The sequence below is a fragment of the Macaca fascicularis genome, chromosome 1 (assembly GCF_037993035.2).
Source record: "Macaca fascicularis isolate 582-1 chromosome 1, T2T-MFA8v1.1".
Lineage (NCBI taxonomy): Eukaryota > Metazoa > Chordata > Mammalia > Primates > Cercopithecidae > Macaca > Macaca fascicularis.
Window position 1 is genome coordinate 134,041,898 of NC_088375.1, and position 9,724 is coordinate 134,051,621.

Sequence of the window (9,724 nt, forward strand, 5' to 3'; positions counted from 1 at the left end):
AGAAAAAGGGGGGAAGAAACTATAAACTACCATCTTTTAAAAACTAAACAGTTTTCTGAGGGTTTTTTTGGAGAATACCACAAAAAAAAAGAAAAAAAAAAAAAATCACGTTAAGTTACACCAGGTAAGCAGCCAGAACATTTGACCAGACAGTCTACAAAAGCAGTTATCTCAGGCTTATAAAAACTGGGCTTCTTTCGTTTTCACATGTCCGACAATTAACTCAATTTCTTTCCTCTCTTTCTTTTTGGTAATGCACTGATAGGAAAAAAAAAAAAAAAAAAAAAAAAAGGCAAAATTACACCCCCCAAAAGTGAAATTACAAAGAAAATTTTTTAAATTACCACCACACATTCCCAGATAGGAGCTGGTCATAGTTTGTGCATATACTGTCAGTGGCACATTTCCCCCAAGAGCTGTCACCACCCAAGTTAGAGGGATCAAGTCTGTCAGGAAGGGGCAAAGGTGTCCTACACCCTCCCCATTGGCCTCAGTCTCAGGCCAACTGGGAAATGCCTGGACTCCAGGGCGGACTGCCTCTGGCTTACATCCCTGCTCTGCCTTACCAGCTCAGTGACCTTAGGCAATATACTTCCCTTTCTGGGCCTCTGTTTCCTCCTTTGTTAAGTAGTGATAATAACAGCATCTAACTCCTAGGCTTGTTCTGAGGATTAATTGAGTTAATGTTTGTGTGTAAACCACTTAGAACACTGCCTGGCACAGGGCTATACGTGTTAGCTGCTGTTGCTGTTGCTGCTGCTGCTGCTGCTGCTGCTGCTGCTGCAGCTGCTGCTGCTGCTGCTGCTGCTGCTGCTGCTGCTGCTGCTATGGCTTTATTATTATTATTCCCACAATGAAATTTGTCTCGAGATTCAACCAAATCTCCTCTTCTGTCTACATCATAATAATTTATAATGAGACTGAGGTTCTAAATGATGACCGTAAGACTCTATAAGATCATATATATGTGTATGTGTGTATATGCTTAAGTGGCATTCAACCTTCCATTAAATTATCCTACTTGCTACACATTTCATTTGAAATAAAAATTTAAAAACCAAAAGGGTTTCTCCTGACCTACCTCTAACCTAAATACTCATTCCCACAAATATTTCTAGACAAGAGTAGTTTTTCCATACTTCTCTCAAAAATGTTCTATGTTCACATTTTAACTCAAAACTATGCTATAGACAAGATAAAAGAAATCATTTTTCTATAAATTATTTATCCAAAACTTCCTGGATACATTAATATCAGGCTGCTGTAACTAAGTTTAAATGAAAATTGAATGTTTTAAATTATTTAAATCTTCCATTTAGCTAATTAGTTCTCATTAGAGGCTGCTCATTCTTAACATGCTAAAACATTTGGTGAAATCCTTTAAGTCACTTCAGAAACTGCTTAAAATTCAGTCCCTAGAGTTTCTCCCTAAAGAGCTCTTTCCTGCATTTTCAATACCTTTCCTTCACAACTCAAAAAGAGAAGAAATGACAATGGACAGGCTGAAAATGAAGACCCTATACACTATCCTTCCCAGCAAACTAGCTTTCTATGCCATCAACATCCAAACCTACACCCCTGACCAGCACTAGGAGGGGCACACAGATGTCATAACAATTAATATATTTGATTTCACTAACTTTTTAGCCACACAAAAAGTGAGCCAAGTTGTTAAAAGTAAGTATTGACATGCACACGTATGTTTATTGCGGCACTCTTCACAATAGCAAAGACTTGGAATCAACCCAAATGTCCATCAATGATAGACTGGATTAAGAAAATGTGGCACATATACACCATGGAATACTATGCAGCCGTAAAAAAGGATGAGTTCATGTCCTTTGTAGGGACGTGGATGAAGCTGGAAACCATCATTCTCAGCAAACTATCACAAGGACAGAAAACCAAACACCGCATGTTCTCACTCATAGGTGGGAATTGAACAATGAGATCACTTGGACACAGGAAGGGGAACATCACACACACCGGGGCCTGTTGTGGGGTTGGGGGAGGGGGAAGGGATAGCATTAGGAGATATACCTAATATAAATGATGAGTTAATGGATGCAGCACACCAACATGGCACATGTATACATATGTAACAAACCTGCACATTGTGTACATGTACCCTAGAACTTAAAGTACAATAAAAAAAAAAAAAAGAAAAAGTAAGTGTCTATTTGGATTACAGGGCCCAATTCCAATACCAAAGAACAAGCCTTTCCAGGGAGTTGTGTGTTATTTGTAGTTTAATCACATGCAGATAAATCTTCTTTGAAAGGCTCCCTTTTTGTGGAGTTATTTTTGTACCACTAGTGTGTTAGCCTATACTCTGATTTTAACTCTGACCTGTGAAATCATAACCCAAGGACAAAGTATGATTTCGTATCATCCTCATTTTATTAAATCTGCTCAGGCGTTTATAGTAATAAGTTCTGTTTTAAAAAATCAAGCAGATAATTCAAACGTTCACTCTTAATAGCCCTACCTCATGAGGCCACCTCATTAAATTTTCTCCACCAGCATCTCAGAAGGTTGACATTTCAATCATGGAATGCTGTCCTCCTTTCATAACTAAAGAAACAGCTGCACAAAGCACAGCTGTGCCCAAAATATCCACAGCCTAATATTTAAAGAGTCTACTTCCTGATTCAAAAACAATCGCTTCTAAGGTGATAATTTAGCCAGAAAAGCAGCATTTATTTCTTTTTTTTTTTTTTTTTTTAAGAGATGGGGTCTCACTATGTTGCTCAGGCTGGCTTTTCAGTTCAACTGCGGGCCTCAAGCAATCCTGTCACCTCAGCCTCAAGAGTAGCTGGGACTACAAGCACACCCAGCTGGAAAAGCAGCATTTAATTTAACCATTCAGCAAATAATTACACAGTACAAAGTCCTGTGGGATAATGAACATAAATATATCCCTCTCCTCAGAGACATGCACATTATGATGTGACAGTCAAGATCTTTCTCACCGTAGGACATCCTCCAGACAGAGCCCAGGTTACTAGAGGTCCTTCTAGGGGCTTTGCAGTCTCTCTCATTCTATACTTCCCCAACGTGGAGCTGATGAGATGGAGTCAGTCCTTCTCCCTTTCTCCTCTCCCCTTCAGTGTTTGTCCACCTCTTTGTTGCATACTTCCACCCTCCCTTGCTCCTCTCATCCTGGCCCTACCTGTGAAATACAGACCTTGAGGCCTTCTCTATCTTCCCAGAAATCACATCATTCTCTCAGCTTTATTGTCTCTTTGGGAAAATTACCAAATTTAAGAACCTCAAATATATGTGATATCTAACAGTGATATAAATATCCCTTAAATTTCTTAAATTCAATCTGACCAAAATGGAATGCCTGATCTTCCCACCAAACCCAATTATTCCACCCTCCTTCCTTATTTCAGTTAAGAGCTCCAGCAGGCTCACCACAACCCAAGCTGTCTTAAGGACTTCTTTGACTCCCCTTTTTCCTCAGCACCCTTCCACCCCACCCTCCTGTGTTGCCAGGTCACATGGCTTAAGATTCCTTCTGTCCATCACCATTGTTACCATCCTAATCCAGGTACTTGTTTCTTCCCCCTGAATTTTTTTTTTTTTTTAGACATAATCTTGCTCTGTAGCCCAGGCTGGAGTGCAGTGGTGTGATCTCAGCTCACTGCAACCTCCACCTCCCGGGTCCTGGTTCAAGCAGTTCTGCATCAGCCTCCGGAGTTGCTGGGATTATAGGAATGTGCCACCACGCCCAGCTAATTTTTGTATTTTTAGTAGAGATGGGGTTTCACCACATTGGCCAGACTGGTCTTGAATTTCTGGCCTCGTGATCCACCTGCCTCGGCCTCCCAAATTGCTGTGATTACAGGCGAGGGCCACCATGCCTGATACCCTCTGAATTTTTTTAAGTGGGCTCTTATCTCCTCAACAACCCGTCTTAAGTGATGCTACTGTATTAATTTTTTGAGAAGGATATATGTCCTCTGCAACTAGATGACTTGGTTTCAAACTCCAACTCTGCTACTTTTACTTCTGTGACCTTGGGCAAGTGACCCAGCCTCTCTATGCCTTTTTGTACAATAAGGATAATAGTGCCTGCCTCAATAGAATTGTTGTGAAAACAAAATGAATAGTTACGAGCACATAGAACAGTATATGGCATACATTTAAATGCTCAATAAATGATTCCCATTATTTGTAATTAGCACAGATGAAGTCATACCATGGCTGCCCCAAATCCCTCAAGAGTCCCATGGTGTACCAAAAAAACTGCAGGTTTCTCAGCCTGACATTCATTCTGTCCCCAGCCAACCTTTCAACTTCACATTCTCCATGCCCTACATGTTCCCTGAATACACACCAGGCAAACTGGAGGACTTACTGTTCCCTGAACACATGTCCCAAGGTTCTCCCCTCCTCACACTTGCTGTTTTCTAAGATCCCTCCTCTCACATCTCTGCCTGATAAGACCTTGTCCATCCTTCAAGCCGATCTTAACTCTTCCACGAAGCCTTTGCTGAACCCCTCCACCAGATGTGCCCCCACCCCCCTGTGAATTCCTCTCCTAGCATAGAGATTGTACTTCTCTTTTGGCAGATATCTTTCCTATGCCTCAAACTGCAGTTCTGTTATTTTCCCTACAGGCTTGGAGCTCTTCGAAGGTAACATGTGCATTCAACATTGTTTTATTCTCTGCATCACCTAGCATCATGTAATATGTCGGGGTAACAAAAAAGATGGAGTTGGAGGTTTCAGAGCCACAGCCATTACTGTGGCACAGAAGGGTAAGTTCAAACTAAGAAAAGTACACACTCTGCCCAGGCTGGAGTCCTCATCATATTTCAAATGTCAATTCAAACTCACAATATAAATTGGATGGTTTCTCCAGCAAGTCTTTCCTTGTAAAATACCAGAAAAACAGTAGACTATAAGAGGAATATGATTTGTAGGCCTATCCCAAAATACCAACATGAAAATCACATTAAACATTTTCCTCATCTATCAATACTAAAATCAAAAAGCCATCATGCACAGTGTTTAGTTGGCTTAATTTTCTGCTAGATCTATCACCTAGCAATCCCAAGAGAAGTGACTCAGATCTCCATGGCTAGAGCTCACTCAATGACATATTAACATATTAACAACCTCTGGCATGTGAGTTACTATAGAATTGAACATAATGACATATACACCATTCCCACTCTCAGACTCATGAGAGACCCCCAAACCCTAAAATCACAAAAACAGAGGCACAACAATGCACATTCCCAACAACAGAGTGAACACTCAATAAACACTGCTGGCAGTGACATCATCCAGGTACACAGCCGCACATAACTCCATTCTGTCTAGAAGCAGAGCTGTAATCTGACACCAGAGACTCAGACCTCTTTGCCTCAGCAACTCTGGGCATTGATGAGCAGCAGCAAAGGGCTCTTTCATTCCCACTCTTACTTTAGCCATTCAAGAAGCATCCTCCTCCCAGCACCACTAAGAGAAACGTCGCAGACCTCAATTTCAAGAACCTCTATGATGAAGTGACAAAGATTGTTTTCCCCCAAATAAAAGATATGCTGTTGAAGGTCCAGAACACTCACTCTTCGGAGACCTGGTAGTACCCACAAATCCTTAGGCAAACTGCCAATAACCTTTCTAACAACACAAGTCCAAGGAAGCTAATTATGATTCATTTAACTATGTTCATTTATCTGCACATTTGGTAAAGACAACAAGAAAGAAACTTTAAACATTTAAAATAGAATATATTAGACTCCTCTGAAACACCAGCTCTTTTCATAAAAGTACATAACCAAGTCAATTCAGCCTTATTTCTTATTATCTGATACTTATATTGAATAAAGATTTATCTCTGTTCAATTAATGTTTTGCTATACCTAAAGTATTAAGATATCTTTTTCCTGTAGATTAGTGGTCTTTTACAGAAAACAGTTCCCTACTTTTATTTTACACTCTCAAATCCTAATCCCACAGAAGCAAAGTAGTCAAAGAAAATAAATCAGGACTGCTACATCATTTCATCAGAAGCAAAGAAAATAATATCAAAAAGTTTGGGGTACCCAAATAAAAGAATCAATAATATGTCAGATAAAATGTTAGTCATAGATGTGACTCTGATACAGCTCCCTGCAGTTAATGTGTCCCACTTTCTGAAAAAGAGCTGCACAAACAAAACATCCTGAGATAGAACAGAAGCCTTGTAAACTATAAAGCTCAAGCACCTGTAATACACGCACTGCCCTGTACCCTATGGCCACTCCATAAATACTTAGTGACTGATTCACAGGCCAATTACAGAGTCTGGCAATGATAGTGTGTCTCCCTGGTCCTACTCTGAGGAGTGTTAGGAATCTCCAGTTGCTGTTTGCTGTGGTGGTAGGAAGAACTGAAACAGATAGATGTCTAAAAGAACTGAGGTGTTGAAAGGTTCAAATTGTCCATTTTCCCTGAACTTCTCCCCAGGCACCCGAGCCTTAAAACATTGGGATTGTTACTCAAATCACTGGGGGAAAATGAATAAAAGTGCATAGTGTTTCCTCGTCAAAGAACAAGCTGAATGGCCAAGAGAAAAAAAAACAAAACAGAAACTTACTTTTCATAGACCAGCTCCTCATCGATGGAGAAATAGTGGGTATTTACTGTGCTTTTTGGTCTATTCCTTAAAGTAGCAAAATATAACCGATCTGAAAGACAAGTTTAAAAGACAGAAAAAACATATGAGAAGTAGGGAAGTGGAAGTGAAGGGGGGTGATAACATACGAAGGATTCAATTTAAAGACCCCATCAACACGTGGAATTCTTGCAGAAACCTCATCTCTCCCAGAAAGCTAGAGACTCAAGAGCACAACAGTTAGGCAAGAGGAAGACCTGACCGAGGAACTCAGCGGGGTGCAGAGCACCCACATTTCCCTTGTTTCGGGCCAGCGGAGTAGCCAGGAGAGGGGGGTACCCGCAGAACTGGAGGTGCAAGTTTGGTTCCCAAATCTCCAGACCTCAGCAGCTGCGAGAAGGGGAAGAAAGAGGTGAGCCTCCCCCATGCGGCTTCGGAGATTTGAAAAAGAGGAACGGAGAGAGACTTAGGGGGTGTGGTTGGGGGTGTCCCGAAAACCGAAGCCTGCGATGGTGGAATAAAGGCGACCGGTGAGCAACCGGAGCAGGCTCCCCATGAACTGCTGAGTGCCGGAGTCCGGGCAGAGAAGCCAGTGCTGTCCCATTACGAGGCCGAGAAGCCATCCGAGGGAACTGCAGAGGGAGCAAGGGACACAAGAACGAGAAGCCGGAAGCAGGGGGTCCTCGGAGAAAGCAGAGTCCCGAGAGGGGACGAGAGCGCGCGCAGCGGCTGCAGGACACTGGCAGCCTCAGGAGAAGGTGGGGACAGTGGCGCGGGAAGTGAAGAGTTGGGGGCAAAAGAGCGTTGGAAGATGCGGGGCGGCTGCTCCTCACCTTTCATGAACTCACAAGCCCCGATTAGTTCCCCTGACTCCGCTGCCATCTTAAGCGAGATACGCACTGGGGAGGGCTGGGTCGTGGCCAGCTGAGGTCACTCGCCTCCGGGGGCTTCCCCACTGCCCAGAAGCCAGAAAGCTCACAGTCCCGAACACCAAGCCTGGCCGAGGGAGGCAGCAGGCGCCGAAGGCGGAGGCGGCTTCTGGGTCAGCGCGCCGGGCGCCCCGGGGACATTCCGAGGGGAACCCGAGCCCGCTCCGCGCGGGGCGCACACGCCCCTGGCTGTGGCCGCTCCTATTTGGACCCGGCTGCTGCAGCTGCTGCTTCGCCGTCGCCGCGCCTGGGAAACGCAGACCAGCTCTCACGGCAGGGCAAAGTCTTCCCCCGGCTTCCAAAGTTATCATGGAGGAGGAGACGTCTGGTCTTGATCGCGCCCGTGGCTACTCGAGCGGCTGCCGGCAGGACTTCAGTGCCCGCGGGCTGGCAGCAGCTGCTCCGGCTCCTCCTTCGCCACCTCCTTTCAGCAGTTACTCTTCCTCCTCCTCCTCCCCCTGGGTCCGCCCCCAGACCTTCCTCCCCGCCCTCCCTCAGCCCCCTCCACTTTCAGGACTCCGCGGCCATCCCTTAAAGGGACAGCCCAGCTCCTTTCTCCGCAGCAGCCCCAGTTACCAGGCACCCCGCGGGTCACTAGGAGCCGGTTGCTAAGGCTTTGTTGCCGTCCACCAATTGCTGTTCAGAAAATGGGGCCCTCGGCCCAGGGGAGCGGGCGGGGCCTCTAGGCCAGAAACTTATGAATGAAACGGCGGCGTTGGAAGTGGACATCGCCAAGGGCTCTGTCGCGGCCTCGGAGGCTAGGATGCGCCGGCGCCCCCTTTCTTTTTGGCACCCACTAAGTCTTGTCCCACTCCAGATTTCTTTTTTCTCTCTCATTCTCTTTCTCGCCCACTCATCCATGCTCTTCTAAACTCTTGCCGCGCGAGCGCGCGCGCACACACACACACACACACGCACACACGTAAAAACCTCAGATCTCCGTGCCCTGCCTCGCCTCTAGCTAACATTTCAACCACCCCCCACGCCCAACACTGAGGGGGTCTGCATCTTTATAAAAAATACAATTGAAAAAGAAGCCCCAGCTCCTAGCTCACAGTACATGTATTGGTTTCCTCTACACATACCAGACTCTGATATAACTTGTACTTTGTTCTCACGGGAAAAAAAGTTTCCCATCTGGTTCTCCGCGCCCTCTCAACTGGGCCGCCACTGTGAGCGCAAAAGCATCACAAATGCCTAATCTTTACAGAGCTCGGGTCCCGGAGGGGCGGGGCGAGACCGCAGAGCAAGCCTGGGCGGGGGCGGAGGGAATAGGAGAGAGAGCAGAGTCCACTGGTCCAAGGAGAACGTTAACACAAAGGAATTTCTTCACATAGTCTCAGCTGAAGCGCTCCAGGCAGGAGTCCCGCTAAAAGAGGCCCTTGACTTATCTCTGCGAGGCTCCAGATACTGTTTGAACAACTTGAACGCTGGCCGTCCTACGGCTGTGCCTAATCAGCGTGCCGTCCCTTCCATACGAAAATGGCGCTACAGACCCACTATCCGAAGAGCATGCGCTCTGAGTGCTCTCTCCAGAAACGGCAAGAAACTTGTGGCGGCCTTTTCCTTCGCAGTCGCGTGTTGACCTCTAGGGAGAAAGGGAGCGCACCCGTGCAGAGCTGACCGAGGGAGCGAGCCCTTTGAGGGCCAATTCCAGTTTTTGTTAGTGGGGGTTTTTTTAATGTGTGTTTTCTTTGTTTGAGACACTGTCTCGCCCTATCACCCAGGCTGGAGTGCAGTGGCCCAATCTCTGCTCACTGCAACCTCCACCTCTCGGGTTCAAGCGATTCTCGTGCCTCAGCTTCCCAAATTGTTGGGTCTACAGGCTTGCGCAACCACGCCCGGCTAATTTTTGTATTTTTTGTAGAGACCGGGTTTTGCCATGTTGGCCATGGTCTTCAACTCCTGAGTACAAGCAATCCGCCCTGCCTTGGCCTTCCACAGCACTGGGATTACAGGCTGAGCCACCGCGCCCGGCCTCAAATTATTTTATTGAAAAAAAAAATCTAGTATTTCTTATATGAAAGATAGAGAAAAACGAAGTATATGAATCTTTCAATAAACTTATCCACTTTGTTTAAAAGGCTAAATAAATCCAAAGATTCTGATTTAAAATTCTTCCAGAATCTAAACTCAAATTCCCCAACAATTTTTCATGAGTTTTGTGTTAGAAAAAGGGCAT

At 45.1% G+C, this 9,724-nt stretch overlaps 1 protein-coding gene across 6 annotated transcripts in view; it reads right to left on the reverse strand.

Annotated features, from left to right (window-relative positions):
• The window catches only part of CDC14A (cell division cycle 14A), a 164,620-nt gene extending 156,668 nt beyond the window's left edge, over positions 1-7,952 (reverse strand). For all 6 annotated transcript variants that reach the window (XM_005542589.5, XM_074000697.1, XM_005542587.5 and 3 more), the window contains exons 1-2: positions 7,447-7,952; positions 6,596-6,686 (exon numbers count right to left, since the gene is read on the reverse strand). In XM_005542589.5, the coding sequence (XP_005542646.1) occupies positions 6,596-6,686; positions 7,447-7,495 (140 nt within the window). In that variant the 5' untranslated portion in view covers positions 7,496-7,952. The remainder of the gene's footprint in view (positions 1-6,595; positions 6,687-7,446) is intronic.
• Between the last annotated feature and the right edge of the window lie 1,772 nt (positions 7,953-9,724).